Below are 20,789 nucleotides of genomic sequence, written 5' to 3'. Positions count from 1 at the left end.
TTGCCACTTGATAGCAAATCCATGGCCTTGCTTAGTTCTTCTACAGTGGGCTCCACATCTAGCTCTGGCATGACCTGTAGAGTTGATATTTGGTCCAGTGATTCGCTGGTGATGTTTCTTTCTTGTGCATATAGCTCTGAATAGTGTACAAGCCAACGACACAAGTGCTTGCTTTTATCTGTAATGATTTCGCCGCTGTGCAATTTGAGAGGGGCAACCTTGTTGACAGTGGGACCTAGAACTTTCTTCAGGCCATCATACATGACTTTGAGGTTTCCTGTGTCTGAAGCTGTCTGTATCTCTTCACCGATCTTGATCCAGTAATGATTTGCACAGTGTCTGCTTGCTCACTGCACCTCAGTTTTTGCATATTGAAGTCTCACTTTGGCGCTCTCTGTTGGCTTCTTGTTCTGTTCCAGATAGGCTGTGTTCTTAATGTTGATGAGAGATAATAGTTCCACTTCATTTTCTTCAAACCAGTCCTTTTTTGATGGTCTCTTCCCCCCGAATGTAGCTCAAGTTGTTTCATGGATTGTTGTTCTTAAATCTTGCCCAAATTGCTCTGCACTCTCTGCTAATGACCTTCCATGCATGCTAAGTTCAAAAGCATTCACAAACTCCTGGCATTTCCTCTGTTTTTTGGTGTTAATAGCATTGATTTTGGGCTTGCTCCTAGATTTTGCTCTACGTAGTTTCTTGGCTGTAATCTTCACTTTGCCAATAATCAAGGAGTGGTCAATGTCACAATCAGCACTGTGGAACGTGTGAGTGTTCTCCACTAAGGGTAGGTCTTTCCTCCTGACGATAACAAGGTCTAATCGGTGCCAGTGGCCTGATCATGGATGTCGCCATGATGCTTTGTGGTGATCTTTTCCTGTAAAATATGAATTGGAAATACACATTTGGTTTTGGGTGCAGAATTCAAGAACTTGTTGGCCATTCTCATTCATCTTGCCAATGCCAAAATGTCCCAGGCAATCTGGCCATGAGTAGTTGTCTACACCAACTCTTGCATTAAAGTCACCAAGGAGGAAAAGTTGCTCAGTTGATGGTATTCTTTTGATGACTTGATGCAAAGAGTTGTAAAATGTATCCTTCTCCTCAGGGATAGATTTGAGTGCTGGTGCATAGGCACTAACGATGTTCACAGAGCCGATGGTCGTCTGAAGTTTAAGTGAGATGATACGCTCTGATTTCCCAATGGGTGTCTCTAGAGCTTTACCCACTTGTTTTTCACAGCGAAACTGACACCATGAAGAGTATTTTCTTCACTGCTTTTACCTTGCCAAAAGAAGGTGTAACTGGCCTCTTGGACAGAACCAGCATCTGCAAGTCTTGTTTCCTGAAGTGCTGTAATGTCAACATTGAGTTTGTACAGCTCATAGTCTAGCAAAGCTGACTTCCATATACTGCTTGTGTATTGTAGGTCACCATCGCCTGTCAATCCTGGACACATGGTCCTGACATTCCAGCTCCCAAGGCAGAAAGTTCTTGGTTTCTTATTTTTGCCAGGTGCCAGATTTCCATCTGCCTTTCAACTTTTTGTCTAGCACCACGCACCTCAGGACGTGGACAGACCATGGCGGGCCAGCACCTAACTTTCTGGGGGCTGCCTGGCTTTGTGGTGGGTGGTGGCTGACCAATGGAATGCAGTGATTCTTCCCATCGTCGAAGGTGACTCTTGGAACCCTCTATGCCAATCAAGTAAGAGCTTTTTACCCATAACTGTCACCTTCTGTGTTGTGTCCAGGTTGCCAGCAAGGATGGAGTGTCCTCTCCGTGTGATGTGGCTGCAATAGCCTGGGTAGTTGATATGGAGACACTGCTTTGCCCATGTGTCAGCATCCCCCTTCACTGGTTTGAACCAAAGGAAGGATGGGAGTGGATACACTTGGACACAACTATGCTGCAGGAGTTGCCAGTGCAGAAGAGATCTTCCATCTGCCTGGCTTTCAGGGCTCCACTCCTAGATTGGTTATCAGCCACAGCTGAAGAGCCCAATCTGTCCTGTGTGGATATCATTGGCAAAAACACTGAGTGAATTTGCTCAACCGCCTTTTGATGGCATTTCCTCCATCAAGGGTTCCACTATTCTCCTCAGGCGCTCATCAGCCCGAAGCCGTTGGCGCTTCCTGAGGTTTCTTGGTTAATTAACCACCACCCAGCACTTGAAGTTGACTAGTACAGGTTGTACCGCTTATGGTCATAGCGAAAGCAGGTTTTCAATTCTGACCTGACCTCAGGTCATGAGCCCTGCATGAGACATGAGCCCTGCAATCTGCATGTGGTATGTAGCTGAAGTATGCTTACCTAGCCACAGGCAAGTCAAACTTTGGGGGAGGGGTGTGTAAGCTATTGCTTGTTTGTAGATGGATAAAATATGTATATATTTAATGCTTATCTATGTACTGAAAATCAGGCCTTTCTATCTAGTGTTATCAAGCACAGCATCCATACTATCCTAGCTGAAAAACCTGCATTCCCAGAACTCTTCCCTCAGACAAAGAGTCTGGCTAAGGCAATGGCAAGATGCAGTATCTGAGTGGAATTAGGAGTTGGGCATTGTGATGAGGAGCATTGCCTTGCCTAACTTTTGGGCACCTAGAAAATCACAGGGATTCACAGAGCCTAAATCAGGTGCCCAGGCTCCCGATGGCACCTAGGCACCTAGATCTCCTTAAGAGCAGGATCCACAAAGCCAGCATGGTGAGCCAGGAGCTGCTTCAATTAGCCAATGGGAAATCATGAGGAGAAGGGTGTGTCCTAAGCCCCGCCCCTCTTACAAAGTTAGGCACTTAGGCACCTCCCTGCAGCATGGATTTATCTCTGCTAATGATTCACAGCCAGGAATCTTCTTCTGGACTCAGGTACCTATGCTGTTTTTTGCAAGAAACACAGGAGGAGGGGCCCACCTTGTAACTTTTAGCCCAGTGGCTACCATGCTCAACATAAGAACATAATAATGGCCATACTGGGTCAGACCAAAGGTCCATCCAGCCCAGTATCCTGTCTACCAACAGTGGCCAATGCCAGGCGCGCCAGAGGGAGTGAAACTAACAGGTAATGATCAAGTGATCTCTCTCCTGCCATCCATCTCCACCCTCTGCCTAACAGGCTAGGGACACCATTCCTTACCCATCCTGGCTTATGGCCATTAATGGACTTAACCTCCATGAATTTATCTAGTTCTCTTTTAAACCCTGTCATAGTCCTAGCCTTCACAACCTCCTCAGGCAAGGAGTTCCACAGGTTGACTGTGCGCTGTGTGAAGAACTTCCTTTTATTTGTTTTAAACCTGCTACCCATTAATTTCATTTGGTGGCCCCTAGTTCTTATATTATGGGAACAAGTAAATAACTTTTCCTTATTCACTTTCTCCACACCACTCATGATTTTATATATCTCTATCATATCCCCCCTTAGTCCCCTCTTTTCCAAGCTGAAAAGTCCTAGCCTCTTTAATCTCTCCTCATATGGGACCCATTCCAAACCCCTAATCATTTTAGTTGCCCTTCTCTGAACCTTTTCTAATACCAGTATATCTTTTTTGAGATGAGGAGACCACATCTGTATGCAGTATTCAAGATGTGGGCATACAATGGATTTATATAAGGGCAATAAAATATTCTCGATCCCTTTGTTAATGATTCCTAACATCCCATTTGCTTTTTTGACTGTCGCTGCACACTGTGTGGACGTCTTCAGAGAACTATCCACGATGACTCCAAGATCTTTCTCCTGATTAGTTGTAGCTAAATTAGCCCCCATCATATTGTATGTATAGTTGGGGTTATTTTTTCCAATGTGCATTACTTTACATTTATCCACATTAAATTTCATTTGCCATTTTGTTGCCCAATCACTTAGTTTTGTGAGATCTTTTTGAAGTTCTTCACAGTCTGCTTTGGTCTTAACTATCTTAAGCAGTTTAGTACCATCTGCAAACTTTGCAATCTCACTCTTTACCCCCTTCTCCAGATCATTTATGAATAAGTTGAATAGGATTGGTCCTAGGATTGACCCTTGGGGAACACCACTAGTTACCCCTCTCCATTCTGAAAATTTACTATTTATTCCTACCCTTTGTTCCCTGTCTTTTAACCAGTTCTCAATCCATGAAAGGATCTTCCCTCTTATCCCATGACAACTTAATTTACGGAAGGGCCGTTGGTGAGGGACCTTTTCAAAGGGTTTCTGGAAATCTAAGTATACTATGTCCACTGGATCCCCCTTGTCCACATGTTTGTTGACCCCTTCAAAGAACACTAATAGATTAATAAGATCTCCCTTTACAGAAACCACGTTGACTTTTGCACAACAATTTATATTCTTCTATGTGCCTGACAATTTTATTCTTTACTATTGTTTCAACTAATTTGCCCGGTACTAACGTTAGACTTACTGGTCTGTAATTGCGGGGATCACCTCTAGAGCCCTTTTTTAAATATTGGCGTTACATTAGCTTTCTTCCAGTCACTGGGTACAGAAGCTGATTTAAAGGACAGGTTACAAACCATAGTTAATAGTTCCGCAATTTCACTTTTGAGTGCTTTCATAACACTTGAGTGAATGCCATCTGGTCCCAGTGACTTGTTACTGTTAAGTTTATCAATTGATTCCAAAACCTCCTCTAATGACACTTCAATCTGTGAGAATTCCTCAGATTTGTCACCTACAAAGGACAGCTCAGGTTTGGGAATCTCTCTAACATCCTCAGCCGTGCAGACTGAAGCAAAGAATTCATTTAGTTTCTCTGCAATTACTTTATCTTCTTTAAGTGCTCCTTTTTTAACTCGATCGTCCAGGGGCCCCACTGGTTGTTAGCAGGCTTCCTGCTTCTGATGCACTTAAAAAACATTTTATTACCACCTTTTGAGTTTTTGGCTAACTGTTTTTCAAAAACTCCTTTTTGGCTTTTCTTATTACATTTTTACACTTAATTTGGTGGTGTTTATGCTCCTTTCTATTTACCTCACTAGGATTTGACTTCCACTTTTTAAAAAATGCCTTTTTATCTCTCGCTGATTCTTTTACATGGTTGTTAAGCCATGGTGGCTCTTTTTTAGTTCTTTTACTGTGTTTTTTAATTTGGAGTATACGTTTAAGTTGAGCCCCTATGATGGTGTCTTTGAAAAGTGTCCATGCAGCTTGCAGGGATTTCACTCTAGTCACTGTACCTTTTAATTTCTGTTTAACTAACCTCCTCATTTTTGCATAGTTCCCCTTTCTGAAATTAAATGCCACAGCGTTGGGCTGCTGAGGTGTTCGTCCCACCACAGGGATGTTAAATGTAGTTATATTATGGTCACTATTTCCAAGTGGACCTGTTATAGTTACCTCTTGGACCAGATCCTGCGCTCTACTCAGGACTAAATCAAGAACTGCCTCTCCCCTTGTGGATTCCTGTACCAGCTGCTCTAAGAAGCAGTCATTTAAAGTATCGAGAAATGTTGTCTCTGCATTTCGTCCTGAGGTGACATGTACCCAGTCAATATGGGGATAATTGAAATCCCTCACTATTATTGAGTTCTTTATTTTGATAGCCTCTCTAATCTCCCTTAGCATTTCATCGTCATTGTCATTGTCCTGGTCAGGTGGTTGATAATAGAGCCTTACTGTTATATTCTTCTTAAAGCATGGAATTACTATCCACAGAGATTCTATGGAACATGTGGATTCATTTAAGATTTTTATTTCATTTGATTCTACATCTGGGATGTGCGAAACCCAGGGTCAGTTCCCCCTTCAGGCAGAAGGGGAGAAAGGATTTGAACAAGGATCTCCCACCTCTCAGGTGCAGGCTCTAAATACTGGGCTAAGGGACATTTTTATGTGTGCCTTCCTCAGTCTCTCCTAATAAAGCTATTCCACTCTGGATAAACAATTAAAGAATCACTAGAGCATGGGTCACCTCCCCAGTGAGTGCCCTCCCACTAGGCTACACTCCCTGGCCAATTACTCTTACATTAAGGTAACTCAAGCCTTTCACAACTCTTGTATTGCTGCACACTCCCCTCCAGGCAGTGCATCACCCATTAGCAGATGCAGCATACTCCTCCCATTGTGTCCAGCCATCTCTGCTGCCCTTGCTCTTTACCCTGTGCCCAGACTCAAGATCTAGGTAGGTACTGCATGACTTGCATGGGTTGGGGCATTATGCTCCCTTACTCCGCCCGTAGCGCCAACTCTCAGGATGTTATTATGAAGTCTGTAAAGGGAATCGAGGGGTGAGGTAACAAGCAGCAAGAATGTGTACTGAAGAATGGCATGCTTGTTAGCTCCATGAGTTCTTTTTCAAGAAATGTGACCCTGGACTTCAGAAAAGCAGACTTTGACTCCCTCAGGGAACTCATGGGCAGGATCCCCTGGGAGAACAACATGAGGGGGAAAGGAGTCCAGGAGAGCTGGCTGTATTTTAAAGAATCCTTATTGAGGTTACAGCAACAAACCATTCTGATGTGTAGAAAGAATAGTAAATATGACAGGCGACCAGCTTGGCTTAACAGTGAAATCCTTGCTTATCTTAAATACAAAAAAGCAGCTTACAAGAAGTGGAAGATTGGACAAATGACCAGGAAAGAGTATAAAGATATTGCTCGGGCATGCAGGAGTGAAATCAGGAAGGCCAAATCACACTTGGAGTTGCAGCTAGCAAGAGATGTTAAGAGTAACAAAAAGGGTTTCTTCAGGTATGTTAGCAACAAGAAGAAAGTCAAGGAAAGTGTGGGCCCCTTACTGAATGAGGGAGGCAACCTAGTGACAGAGGATGTGGAAAAAGCTAATGTACTCAATGCTTTTTTTGCCTCTGTCTTCACGAACAAGGTCAGCTCCCAGACTACTGCACTGGGCAGCACAGCATGGGGAGGAGGTAACCAGCCCTCTGTGGAGAAAGAAGTGGTTCGGGACTATTTAGAAATGCTGGACGGGCACAAGTCCATGGGGCCAGATGCGCTGCATCCGCGAGTGCTAAAGGAGTTGGTGGATGTGATTGCAGAGCCATTGGCCATTATCTTTGAAAACTCATGGCGATCGGGGGAATTCCCGGACGACTAGAAAAAGGCTAATGTAGTGCCCATCTTTAAAAAAGGGAAGAAGGGGGATCCTGAGAACTACAGGCCAGTCAGCCTCACCTAGGTCCCTGGAAAAATCATGGAGCAGGTCCTCAAGGAATCAATTCTGAAGTACTTAGAAGAGAGGAAAGTGATCAGGAAGAGTTAGCATGGATTCACCAAGGGCAAGTCATGCCTGACTAATCTAATTGCCTTCTATGACGAGATAACTGGTTCTGTGGATGATGGGAAAGCAGTGGACGTGTTGTTCCTTGACTTTACCAAAGCTTTTGACACTGTCTCCCACAGTATTCTTGCCAGCAAGTTAAAGCAGTATGGGCTGGATGAATGCACTATAAGGTGGGTAGAAAGTTGGCTAGATTGTCGGGCTCAGCGCGTAGTGATCAATGGCTCCATGTCTAGTTGGCAGCCGGTATCAAGTGGACTGCCCCAAGGGTCGGTCCTGGGGCCGGTTTTGTTCAATATCTTCATAAATGATCTGGAGGATGGCATGGATTGCACCCTCAGCAAGTTTGCAGACGACACTAAACAGGGAGGAGTGGTAGATACGCTGGAGGGTAGGGACAGGATACAGAGGGATCTAGACAAATTGGAGGATTGGGCCAAAAGAAATTTGATGAGGTTCAACAAGGACAAGTGCAGAGTCCTGCACTTAGGACGGAAGAATCCAATGCACCGCTACAGACTAGGGACCGAATGGTTAGGCAGCAGTTCTGCAGAAAAGGACCTAGGGGTTACAGTGGACGAGAAGCTGGATATGAGTCAACAGTGTGCCCTTGTTGCCAAGAAGGCCAATGGCATTTTGGGATGTATAAGTAGGGGCATTTCCAGCAGATTGAGGGACGTGATTGTTCCCCTCTATTCGACATTGGTGAGGCCTCATCTGGAGTACTGTGTCCAGTTTTGGGCCCCACACTACAAGAAGGATGTGGAAAAATTGGAAAGAGTCCAGCGGAGGGCAACAAAAATGATTAGGGGACTGGAACACATGAGTTATGATGAGAGGCTGAGGGAACTGGGATTGTTTAGTCTACAGAAGAGAAGAGTGAGGGGGGATTTGATAGCTGCTTTCAACTACCTGAAAGGGGGTTCCAAAGAGGATGGTTCTAGACTGTTCTCAGTGGTAGCGGATGACAGGACAAGGAGTAATGGTCTCAAGTTGCAGTGGGGGAGAGTTAGGTTGGATATCAGGAAAAACTTTTTCACTAGGAGGGTGGTGAAACACTGGAATGCGTTACCTAGGGAGGTGGTGGAATCTCCTTCCTTCGAAGTTTTTAAGGTCAGGCTTGACAAAGCCCTTGCTGGGATATTTTAGTTGGTGTTGGTCCTGCTTTGAGCAGGGGGTTGGATTAGATGACCTCCTGAGGTCCCTTCCAACCCCGATACTCTATGATTCTATGACAGGTTTCAGAGTAGCAGCCGTGTTAGTCTGTATTCACAAAAAGAAAAGGAGTACTTGTAGCACCTTAGAGACTAACAAATTCATTTGAGCATAAGCTTTCATGAGCTACAGCTCACTTCATCGGAAAGCTTATGCTCAAATAAATTTCTTAGTCTCTAAGGTGCCACAAGTCCTCCTTTTCTTTTTAGGATTCTATGACTACTCCTCTGCAGGGAGGACTAGGGTTTGCAGGCTTGTTGGAAGTAGTCTGTTTTAACGGAAGGACTTAAAGGAGGAGAAGGTGGAGGTCCTGCAGAGCAGGTCAGGGTGGGGCCTCTGTGTGTAGGAAGCCACCTGGGGAAAGCCAGGAAGGCGGGAATGGAGAAAGGATACTAAGGACTTAGTGAATCAGACAGTTTGAGCACAGTAAGGAGGAGGAGCAGAAAGATCTGTGGGCACATGTGGGAATCACGCTGTGCAAGGCCTGAACAAGAAGACAAGGAGCTTGGCTTTGCTGTAGAAATGGAGAGGAAAGCCAGCCAAAGAATGAGGAGGGGCTTGATGCTATCAGAATAGCAGGCAAGGAAGGCATTTTGGATGGACGTGGGTGTCAGGCAGGCCAGACAGGATGCTGCTGCAGAAGTTAAGGTGACAGATGACAATAGAAGAATGGAACCCTGTGGACTTCAAGGTGGGAACGGAGAAGGATGAGCACGTTTTAGAGATGCTGTGAGGCAATCTAGCAGGATTTAGTGATAGCATCAATTTGGGGTGGGGTGGAGGGACAGAGAAGAGGAATCCAAAGTAATACGAGGGATGAGATACTGCAGCAGAAAGAGAAAAGAGAAAGCAACCTTGACAGCAAAGGGAGAGAGAGGGGAAAGCTTCAGGAGAAAGGGAAGGAGCTCAGTTTTACTCATGCTGATTTTTCTGACATCTGGAAATTCAGGAAGGGATGGCAGAGAGGCAATCAGAAATAATGGACTGGGCAGAGCTCGGGAGTGGAGAAATGAATTTGTGAATCTTCACCAGAGAGGCAACAGCTAAAGTTGTGTAACCAGATGAAGTTGTACAGAGACAGGGAGCAAGAAGAGAAGAGGAGGGAGACAAGAATGTAGCTCTGACAGATACTGAAAGGGAGACAGAGTCCACAAAGTAGCCACTGAAGAGTGGCTGGGGGTGTAAGATGAGAACCAGAAGAGCACCAAGTCCAAGGCATTGTCTACATGGGTAAATTGCATTGGTTTAAGTTAAATTAGTGCAAACCCTTATGTGGACACTCTTGTTCCAGTTTAAAAGTGTCTCATTTTGGTTGAACTAAGCCTTTTCCTATTCAGTTTATTAGCATAAAAAGCCACTCTTATACTGAATAGTGTCGATATCGGGTTAACTGAATCTATTGAAATTCACACCATCCGTTAAACTGGGGCAATGTTATCATGTAAACAAGCCCTATAAAGCCAAGAAAGGAGAATCATTAGGAGGAGGGACTGGGTCAACTGAGTTAATGGTGGTGTAAGACTGAGAAGGAGGAGAAAGGCAGCGTGGTCTTGGGATTTGGCCAGGAAGAGGTCACCGTTGACGTTGTTGAGGGCATCCAGTGGAGGTACAGATGCCAGATTGTAGGGGATTAAGAATGAAGATGGAGATGATGAGACAAAAGAAGTAAACCACGTGCTTCAGTGGCAAAAGGAAGGAGTGAGATGGGACAGCAGTTGGAGAAGACGTGCAGGAGGGAATCAAGGGTGTTTTTTTAACAATAAAGGAGATGGTATGTTGGAGACAGAGTGGTTGAGGGGGAGGTGGAAGGATGAGGTCAGTGAGGAGGATCTACCTTTGAGAAAAGAGTAGGCCAAAGGTGCTGGGTGCAGGGTTAGAGAAAGAAAGCAGGAGACATATTGCTGAGTTGAAGACTGGGATGTACGGAGAGATGGAGCAGGATGGGAACAAATGAGGGGGAGGAGTAGAAGTGGAAGCTCATGCTGAATAGTATTTGGTCTCGCCTTAAAGAAAAAAAAAGACGATCTTCAGTGGAGAAGGGAAGTCAGTGCAAGACTAGAATCAAAGGTAGAGAAGAATTAGTGCGGTTTTCCATTCTAACTCCTGTTTTCATTTGCTCATAACTTTCTAAAACGTTCACCTTTCAGACCAACGTCTGCTCTGCCTCTTGGTAGTTGGGGTTCTTTGTTTGGACACACAATGTATTGAATAACAATATTCCCATCAATAAGGGACCACATATCATATGACACAAACTAACGGGAATTTGAATTTCAGTCTTTTGACATTTTCTCACTATTTTATACAATAATCCATATTTAAGTTTCACAAATATGGAGCCTGTAGAAGATCCAGCCAGAACAACTGGGGATTGGTCCTGCTTTGAGCAGGGGGTTGGACTAGATGACCTCCTAAGGTCCCTTCCAAACCTGATATTCTATGATCTATGAACATGATGATATGTTTTATGAAATTATGTAATATTACCATTACCACTACCACATAGACAGTACTTTCTTCACCAGAAAACTGAGTATCACATTTATAATTGCCAGAGAAAGAAGCTTGTACGTTCAATACATGTCAAACATATCTTGTCATACATATCAAAACCCAGCACTGGTGTAGCACAGAAGGGCTAATATTTCAGAAAGAAAAGGACAAGGAAACGGTGGGAGTTCTGAATATCTGCTCTGTTTTGGTAGGTTTTCATGTCTCCAAAAAGCTGTTCCTTTAGATAAAAAAAGACAAGAAAACCAGGTATTGTCCACAGTATGCCTGTCAGTAACAATGCCCAGTTGTAAGCATAGCAAGCTGTCCTGTGAAGCAAGAAGAATTAAATGAAGGCCCAGATTAAGCTGCTCTCAGCCATGGTAGTGACAGAGGACAACAGATTCCCAGAAACCCAGAGAAGATCCAACCAACCTTGGTGAATTGGTGAACAATGATATGTAGGCAGTGCTTCTTCATGTCCAGAGCCTGTGTCTTGTCAGCTGCCTCTAAAATCTAGAGCAGAACAAAGTTAAAACTCTCTTCTCTTTCTTCTTCTGATAAAAGTCTAATCACAGACAAGTGCTGATTTTATGCAGAGAAGGTCATTTCCCTAAACTTGAGGTTGCTACCAGCTTTCCATTCTGAACTGGATTTTGGCTGTTGTGTGTGGTTCTTGTCAGAAGGTAATTTTTATGGAAATCTGGAGACGACTTAGGCTATGCATGGAGCCAGATTGTCTCAGGTGCCAGAATGAGACTGGTGCAGGCAAAGGGAAAGCAATACCCTAGGCTGTGGGTGGGGAGCAGTCAACGTAGGAGGGAGCACTGCTAACTTTTTGCCAACTGAGGATTCCCTCTACCAGGGAAATTCTTAGTTGGCTAGATTTTGGCTCTTTTGCACCACCTGGGCAGCAAAAAATGAGCAGGACCAGGGCAGAGGATCTGGTCCATGATCTTTAGGAAAAAATAGTTTATTTATGGTAACTGTCGTTCATTGAAAGTTGCCTCTATGCATTCACATTTGTGGGTTTGACGCTCCCAATGATCTGCTGATGGAACTTCTACCAAACCAGTGTCCATTGGGTCTGCATGAGCACCCCTTACTGACACTGATGTTCAACTTCTAAGCCTACAGAAGGAAGTCCAGTACCCAACCACCTCGGCTTCTTCTTCTATACCAAAGTATGATGAGAACTCTGTATGGAATGGGGACAGGAAGTGTGAATGCAGAAAGATAACTCTCAAAGAACAACTGTTATAAGTTTCTTCTTCCAGGTCCTCTGTGCATTCTCATTTGCAGGAGATTAGCGAGCAGTACCCACAGAGATGCAAGGCAGGCTGAGGAGTTTGCAGCTGAAGAGAAGTTGTAGCACTACTTTCCCAGTCTCGGCCTCCAAACAGGAGGTCAAGATTAAGGAACAGTGCTTGCTAAGATGTGATCTGAACTCTAAATGAGTGCTCTACAGAACGCCCTACTGGGCAACAGCTTGAACATGCCACACAAATGGCTGTAATGCATAATGGCAAGAGAACCTTAGTCCAAGAGTAATAGAAACAAATGGACAAGATGATCCACTTGGATAACCTGCGAGAATAAACAACCTGTCCCTTGTACCTCTTCCCATATGCTAAATTAGCCTAGTGCTATTTCAGAAGGGCTTAGTTCTCTCTGGACAGAAACAGAGAGCCCTTCTCACATTCAGTGTGTGAAAATATGCAACCTCTGGGAGTGGTGTGAGTTTTGAGGAAGAAAACCAGAAGGGATACAGACTGGTTAATATGAAAATCCATCACTGTTTTAGCAATTAAGTTTGGGTGTGGCTATAGAAATCCCTCAGCCTTATGTGTAAAGCTAGGTCACCATTAAATCTGCAACTGACTGACCCTCCAAGCTGACATAATGGCATTGAGTAAGGCTTTTTTGTAAGAGATAGTCCAAAAAGCAGTTTGCCAGTGGTTCAGAGGTGTGGTCCCATGACCTTTGCTAGCACCCAGTGCAAGTCCCATGCAGAAAGAGGCTACCTCACAAGAGAAAGGCGTTGGCAAAGCCTTAGATGGAATGTGTGATTGCAGAGTGTGGAGGAAATGAACCGCCCAACCACACTAGACCCTTGCAGATGGAGTTGGCATACAGAATCTGCATCCTGATGGACTTTTGGGGATGCATCGAACAGACTGGTCTCCTTTTGGTAGTGGTCTAGAATGGAGGGGAGCACTCTAGAACAATCCTTCAGCCATTGCCCAAGTGGAGCATATCTTCCACTTTGAACACAGTACATGTGTGTCACACGTTTTCTAGACTGAAGAATCTTTCTCACTCTTGCAGAACTAGACAGGTCAGAGTTGGTTAAGAATCTATCAGCCCGGCAGTCAGATGCAAAGATACTAGATCTGGATGCAGAATTCTCTTCCAGCCTGAGATAGAAGATCAGGAGATAGCAGAACGTGACATGGTAGCTCAAAGGAGGATGCAACAGCTTGGCATACCAGTGCTCTGAGACACTCTGGAGCAATGACAAGAGTTTTTATCCTCTCTCAGGGTATGAGGTACTGCCAGGAAAGTACAAAGTTCTTGCTCCAGTCCAGGAGGAATGTGACCCTGAGAGACTCCTTCTTCCTGACCATTATTGAACAGAAAAGGTGACCCTTTCTGCCTTTATAGCAAAGCATTTTAGCACAGATGTTTACGTGCGGAAGAGATGGCAAGACAACGATGTTTCCAGAGACCACTCATGTTGGTCTAGTTGCCTTGGCCTGAATGCATGAAAGGAATTAGGTGCATAAGTCCCTATTTTAGGCATCTAAGTCCTACTTTCAGCACCACTGTGATGCACAACCCCCTGAACTCACTTGGCACTCAGCTATTTGCACTAAAAGTTCCCTAGATGACTATCTTACTGCCTGTGGGCAGGCACACTGCTGCGTTACCAGGGGTGTCCAGATGCCTAGCTCTTGCCTAAGTCCCATGAGCCTCAGAAAGAACCAGATAATTTGGCAAAGCTGATATTGCAAGGTTTGCAGAGTTTGACCGGTACTGTGAAATCTGTCTTCTGGCAGCAACATCTTGTCCACAGGCTAGTCTCAGACTGTGCCAATAAAAGTGAGGCTCTTACAAGGGCACAGTTCAACATGCCCCACTTGATTTTGAGCCCCAAAGTCTTGATTAAATGACAGGTCAGGACCAAAGAGCAGAAGAGCTCCTGCCATGATCTGGCTTTGAGAGGTCAGTTGTATAGATATGGCAAAACATATATTCCTCTTTTCCTTAGCTGGGTTGTCACCACAGCCAGGCGCTCAGTAAACACTCTTAGTGCTGTTGACAGGCTGACAGAGAACGCTGTATTGTAAAAACTTTTCTCCTATGCAAAACTTCATGCATTTCCTATGTGATTGCTTTATGTCTGTGAAAGTAGGTGTCCTTCAAATCAAGAATCATGCATCAGGGCTTGTCTATATGAGCAATGATTTGCAGCAAGCTGGGGTGAAAACGTAGTGTGCGGCATGCTAGTGTGGGGTAAATTTCCGTAGGGCTCCTGCTGACACACCCTAAAAGTTCCCTAATGCACTTTAATCTACTCCTGTTTCAAAGTGGGGTAGATCAAAGTGTACCAGGGAACTTTCAGTGCACAGCAGCAGGGTCCACATGAATACTTAGTGAGTGGCACACTAGTGCAGGATAGATTTTCACCCCAGCTTGCTGAGAACTCAATGTTCATGTAGATAAGCCTTCAGTCTCTTTGGAATAGGGAGGGGGAATGACGAACCAGCAGGGGTTATCAAACTTTTTCTTTCTGAGGCCCCCACAACATGCTAAAAAAACTCCACGGTCCACCTGTGCCACAATTGTTTTTCTGCAAATAAAAGCCAGGACCAGCATTAGGGGTAGCAAGCAGGGCAATTATCCAGGGTCCCCCACCATAAGGGGCCCCGCAAAGCTTAGTTGCTCAGGCTTTGGCATCTGCTCCAGGCGGTGGGGCTTGGGCCCCTGGATGGTAGGGCTTGGGGCCTCAGGCTTCAGCCCCATACAGTGGGGCTTCATCTTTCTGCCTAGGGCCCCAGCAAGTCGAATGCTGGGCCTGCTTGACTGAATCCCTGAAACCAGCTCTTGGCCCCCCATTGGGCCCCGGACCCCTGGTTGAGAACCACTGCCATAGTGATCATCCTCATTTTGAAGGTTCTGATGTGTCTCTTCAGCCTTCAGGCCATCTATCTTCCAAAGGATCTGTCAAGAGGAACTGAGAAGGGGGGCTTGGAAGCAGGATGGTATATGAAGAACTGTATGGAGTAACCTTGATGCGTAGTCTTCAGTATCCAGCAGTCTGATGTGATTTCATACTTGGCTTTGTGAAGTCTCTAAAGGACGTGGAGGTGGTAAATGAAGAGAAGAGCGTGCAAGAAACTGGAATGCGGCTCCCAACTGTGGTGTCACCACACCAATGTCGTCAGATATCACCAGTGTGGTGCTCTGCTCTGTTCAATGTTGATAACAGTCAGCTGCATGTGTGCGTTCCCTCTTCGTGCTGCTTCAGCTCTGAGCAGGTAGCTGACACAGCAGACCCCGAAAGAATCCCCAATGACCACAGACTCGGATAAGGTACGAAGGCACCTGGCCAGGTTTATTGTCAAACGAAGCACAGTAATAGTTTCCCAGAGACTCTACAGGACATACTACAAATATGTACCCCCTGACAATGGACCTGCTTAGTCAGTGGTGGGACTCTCCATTGCCCCCTAGGCCAGACAAAGACAACCCTTCAGGGTTCAGAGTAACAGCCGTGTTAGTCTGTATTCGCAAAAAGAAAAGGAGTACTTGTGGCACCTCAGAGACTAACCAATTTATTTGAGCATAAGCTTTCGTGAGCTACAGCTCACGATACAAATAAGTTACACATTACTCTGACGTATAGAGGTGCAACCCCACTATGTGTTAGGGTGCTGCCTCTCACCTTGTACATGTTGGTTCAAACAAAACAACTCTATCCATCATATTACCCTCCTGCCCCTGTCTTTAGGATGGGTCAGTATATTCCTTGTTATCTATGTGGAATGTGCTAGTACCGGAATGTTCTGGTACTGTCCTGGCACATGTTTATATTACTAGTGCTTCGTACCTTTTAGGTACATGTATATTTGCAACATTAGCCTTCTTCTTGCCAGCTCCTGTGAGCAGAGCCTGCCTCTGGATCACAGCTTAACTTGCTTTATGTTAGCAAAGTCTTGACCATTACTTTAGTTCAGGCCTTAGGTCTCATACCGGTCTCTGGATTATGTTTCAGGGTCTCATCTTACCAAAAATTTCTAAGGTTTTGTTGATTTTTTCAGTAAAATGGCCTTAACTTTCAAATTCTGTATTCACACTTGTGATTCTGGGGTAAGGTCTGAGGAATGAGGGGGGATTTGATAGCTGCTTTCAACTACCTGAAAGGGGGTTCCAAAGAGGATGGCTCTAGACTATTCTCAATGGTAGCAGATGACAGAACGAGGAGTAATGGTCTCAAGTTGCAGGGGGGGAGGTTTAGATTGGATATTAGGAAAAACTTTTTCACTAGGAGGGTGGTGAAGCACTGGAATGCGTTACCTAGGGAGGTGGTAGAATCTCCTTCCTTAGAGGTTTTTAAGGTCAGTCTTGACAAAGCCCTGGCTGGGATGATTTAACTGGGAATTGGTCCTGCTTCGAGCAGGGGGTTGGACTAGATGACCTTCTGGGGTCCCTTCCAACCCTGATATTCTATGATTCTATGATTTAATTCCTAAATATCTTGTGGCCGTGGCTCTGTTGCAAGGGGCAGAGGTGTCATAGGCCGCATGGGGGGAATGACAGGCCATACTTCTGCTTCAGTGGCAAGATCCTTTGCTGCCTTAGCCTGATCTTTAGGAATCAACTACAGAACAATTGCATCCCAGAGGGTGTACTGTTAGTATCTTGTCACTGCCTAGTAACTGGCAATACACTTGGATCCCAACAAATATGATTTCCTACTGAGCGAGGAAATTCTGTGCCCAGGGAGCAGATTTAGTACCCTTTCTCTTTTCTAATGCAGCAGAGACCACACAGTTCAAGCACCACCAAGTAGTGTCCTTAAGGCTTTGTGAAGGAATGCCATAGCAACATCTGTGAACTCCTGATATCATGGAAGACAGAGTGCTCTGTGGAACTGAAGAGGTGTATGAAGGCTGATGGTGATGGTTCACTCAAAGGGGGCCTGAGTGAAGCAAAAGGGAGATCCTGGGCATCACTGAACAGGAATTCCAGAGATGAATCAGGAGTAAGTTCCAAAGCCAAACCGTGCACCAGTGAAGCAAAAATCTTGTATGTGGACTAGTTGACCAGTCTTGGGAAAAGTTGCTGGACTACCAGGAACATGAACTGGGGAAGTCTGCAGCTGTTACAGGGCCAGTGACAACTTAGGAGCTGAGACCTTCTCCAAAATCAACCCTGGGGAATTTCTTCTTTCCTTCTTCACTTCCCCAGAACCAGACCTATGCTTTCCTTTCCTTGTTTTTTCTGTGCAGATGGTGTATATTCCTAGGATGGTGCAGCAGGTGCCATAGAAGGATCTTCAACAGCTGAGGATGTTCTCTCAATAAACGGGTCTCGAAACTAATACCATTTGGGGAGTCAAACTTATCCGCATCACAAGTGCCAATGCAGATGAAAACACCTGATAATGCTTCACAGGGGAGGTCAGTGCTGCCTGAGGCACAGACCTGGCACTGGAACCCTTGTTAGAGGCCCAAGTTGAGGCCGGTGAAGAGGCTGGAGCCAGGTTCCAAGGCTTCACTCATTTAATAGTAGTGCATTTTTGTGCCAAGGAGGGTCATTGTGGGCCCAGATTTTATTGCCTTGTCAGCCTGATAGCAGGGCCTGTGCTGTCTGAGTGTCACTGGTTTGAAAGACAGATAGGCCTTTAGACTCAATTGCTGATCATGGCATACTCTGGGGATGAATGTGATGGAGTGTGAGCTTCACCTGAGCACACCAGACATTAAACATACATGTCTGATTTCAGGTAGACTGTCAGATATTCTTACAGCCTTTCTAGGGCTCTACTCCAGCCATCTTTGCATGGACCAACACCAGATCAATCTCCTACACTATTCTCTCTTCCTTATAATTAAAGTGAATAAAAGAAAATTCAGATGGCAAAGATGGTCTATTAAATAATTAGACAGAAAGTCACACACAGCGAGGATCCTACTGCTTTGCACAGGAGAGGAGAAGGAAATGAAGACACTGGGGTCTGCACTGCTTTATATAGATTCAGATATTGAGCACTGACATCACTAGGAGGGCTTATGCAGCCCCACTGGATACAGCTGTAGTAGAGGTTCCATGAACTTGAAGCCAGAGGATGTCAGACCTGCAAGTAGGGATGCACAGAAGCCTCTGAAGAAGAACACAAGTATTACTTACTCTGTAAAAATTTTAATACACTTTCCCCAGTCACATCTGTATAACAGCTTGGCCTAGAAACATCAAATGTTTTAACTCATCCCCATACTTTCAAATTTTGCACATTCTTGTTTACAAATTCTGTTTCAATTCCATGGCATTCTAATGCTTTTCCACCCAAAAATTATAGTATCCCTATAATCTTAACTGCAGTTTAGCCAATTATTTTTGTCTAAGAATGTGAGTAAATCACAGACCCTTCTGGCTGGTGTTGCTGGACTCTTTGAATTTCTTGAATATTTACTGTATTTAAGACTACCAATGACTAATTAAAATGGATCAGGGACAATTACCTGAAGCACATTTTCCACTGTAACATTCATTTCCAGGTTCTGCTTGCAGTATGCTTGAAGTCTGTTGTTGTAGAAACCATAATAATAAGGGGCAGAGAAGAGGTAGCTATAAAGCTAGTCAAGGAGAACAAATCTGTGTTCCAAGTTGGTAATAATTAGGGCTCCGTGTCTGCCATGGAGGTTGCAGAAGTCATGGATTCCATGACTTCTGCAGCAGCCAGTGTGGCTGATCCCAGGGCTGCCCAAGCAGCTGGCTCAGGGGCCAGCTGCTCATATAGAACAAGAAGTAATGGACTTAATCTGCAGCAAGGGAGATTTACATTAGATATTAGGAAACACTTTCTAACTATAAGGGTAGTTCACCTCTGGAATAGGCTTCTAAGGGAGGTTGTAGAATTCCCATCATTGGCAGTTTTTAGGAACATGTTGGACGAACACCTGTCAGGGATGGTCTAGGTTTCCTTGGTCCTGCCTCAGAGCAGGGGGGCTGGACTTGATGACTTCTCCAAGTCCCTTCCAGCCCTACATTTCTATGACTCTATGGTTGTCCATGCAAGCTCCCTCCAAAGATGTACATAAAGTACTTCCCCAAGAGTTGTATAGCAAGATGGTTAGTCAGTGGACCAGTCCAACATACTGAGGCATGCATACTCTCTGGTACCCATTGTGAATGACAGCAATGGCCCAAAAATACAGTGAGCAGGGATTAAGTCCTGCATAGTTGTGCTCACGCAGGGGATCTTGGCATTGCAACACTTAACTTCTAGGCACTTTGCCACACAGTGGAATTCACGTCCCGAGTTAGGTTGTCAGGCTCCCCATGCATTGTATGGGGAGAGTTAAGCACCTATGAACCGGATTCTCAGAAGCCAGCAGCTGAGCAGGGAACTGCCTGAGCTGGCCAGGAGTGAAATGCAGAGGGCTTAGGGCCCAGATTCACAAAGGGATTTACATACCAAATTGAGAGGCTGGAAGGATGCGCCTATCTATGCTCAGGATTCTTAGCCTTGAACCCTTTCCTGGATTTAGGTACCCAAACCAGGTGAGCTCTTTCTCACAAAGAATTGAAGAGACACTCCTCTACCCCATTTTAAAATTATAGGAATGAAGGGCTCTCAAGAGGCCATCAAGTCCAGCCCCCAATAGCCCACTGCACACACCTGGGGGTGTGGGAGACCTGTTTTCATAACCCTGCTCTAACACATGTTTCCTACACTCCTGGTGCTTGCTGTAAACACCAGGCTATCAGGTGATGACTTGCTTACCCTTTTGTGTGGGTTCAGCATGCTCTGAGTGCATCAACCAGATCAGGCCCTGCACAAGTGAGATGGGCAGGGAACACCTACTTTGAGAATTCCACTGTGGCTTGGGTGTAAGAAAAGGTTACTTACTAACTCTGATTCTTCAAGATGTGATGCAGACGTGTGTATTCCACTTAGGCGTGTGTGTACCCAGAGCAGCAGAGGAAGAGAATTTTCCCTAGCAGCACCTGCAGAAGGGCAGCGCTCACGCCTCATAGCCATAGCACCACTCCAGGCTTTTGAAGGCAGTGACGCCCCAACCCCACTCAGTTCCTTTGCAACGAACATCCAGAGACCAGACTCTGATGGAAAGGAGGTGGAGGGTGGGTAGTGGAATTCATGTCTGTATCACATCTAGAAGAACCAGTTACAATAAGTAACTGTTTTCTTCTTCTTCAATTACATGCAACCGAGTATTCCACATAGGTGATGCACAAGGAGTATCCACAGGAGGTGGGGCTCAGAGTGTAACTAAGGATTGCCGGACCGCCCTTTCAAAGTTTGCATTAGCTCTGGAAGATGCAGTAATGGTATAATGACAAGACATCATCTGACAACTAATGTATGGAGATACTGCTCCTCCGGAGCTGATTGCAGCTCAGGAAAAAACATGGGTACATATACCACCTTCGAGAACCCTGTATAAGGAGGCTCTCAGAGCCTGCAACTCAGAGACTCCCCTTCCAGATGTTATTGAAACCAGGAAAGCAGTTTTCTGACAGAAAGTAGAAAGGGTTAAGATGCCAGAGACTCAAATGGAGGTCCCATTAAGTCCACTGGGAAAGTATTAAGGTCCCAC

At 45.1% G+C, this 20,789-nt stretch overlaps 1 protein-coding gene across 12 annotated transcripts in view; it reads right to left on the bottom strand.

Annotated features, from left to right (window-relative positions):
* The window catches only part of LZTR1 (leucine zipper like post translational regulator 1), a 317,240-nt gene that overhangs the window by 43,800 nt on the left and 252,651 nt on the right, over window positions 1-20,789 (bottom strand). For 5 of the 12 annotated variants that reach the window (XR_013348515.1, XM_077839232.1, XM_077839229.1 and 2 more), the window contains 2 exons: window positions 18,690-18,795; window positions 11,377-11,457 (listed from right to left, as the gene is read on the bottom strand). The exons of 1 other annotated variant lie outside the window; for it this stretch is intronic. Coding sequence is in view for 10 of the 11 variants with exons in the window: in XM_077839232.1 (XP_077695358.1) it covers window positions 11,377-11,457; window positions 18,690-18,795 (187 nt within the window). In the remaining variant the exon portion in view is untranslated. Of the gene's footprint in view, window positions 1-10,901; window positions 11,271-11,376; window positions 11,458-18,207; window positions 18,331-18,689; window positions 18,796-20,789 lie in introns of those variants that run through there. 6 more of the 12 variants (XM_077839227.1, XM_077839230.1, XM_077839238.1 and 3 more) reach the window with 3 other exon arrangements.

Source organism: Eretmochelys imbricata, chromosome 21, assembly GCF_965152235.1.
Source record: "Eretmochelys imbricata isolate rEreImb1 chromosome 21, rEreImb1.hap1, whole genome shotgun sequence".
In the NCBI taxonomy this organism is placed as follows: Eukaryota; Metazoa; Chordata; order Testudines; family Cheloniidae; genus Eretmochelys; species Eretmochelys imbricata.
The sequence above is the reverse complement of the archived record's forward strand: the minus strand, read 5'-3'. Positions and strand labels throughout refer to the sequence as shown.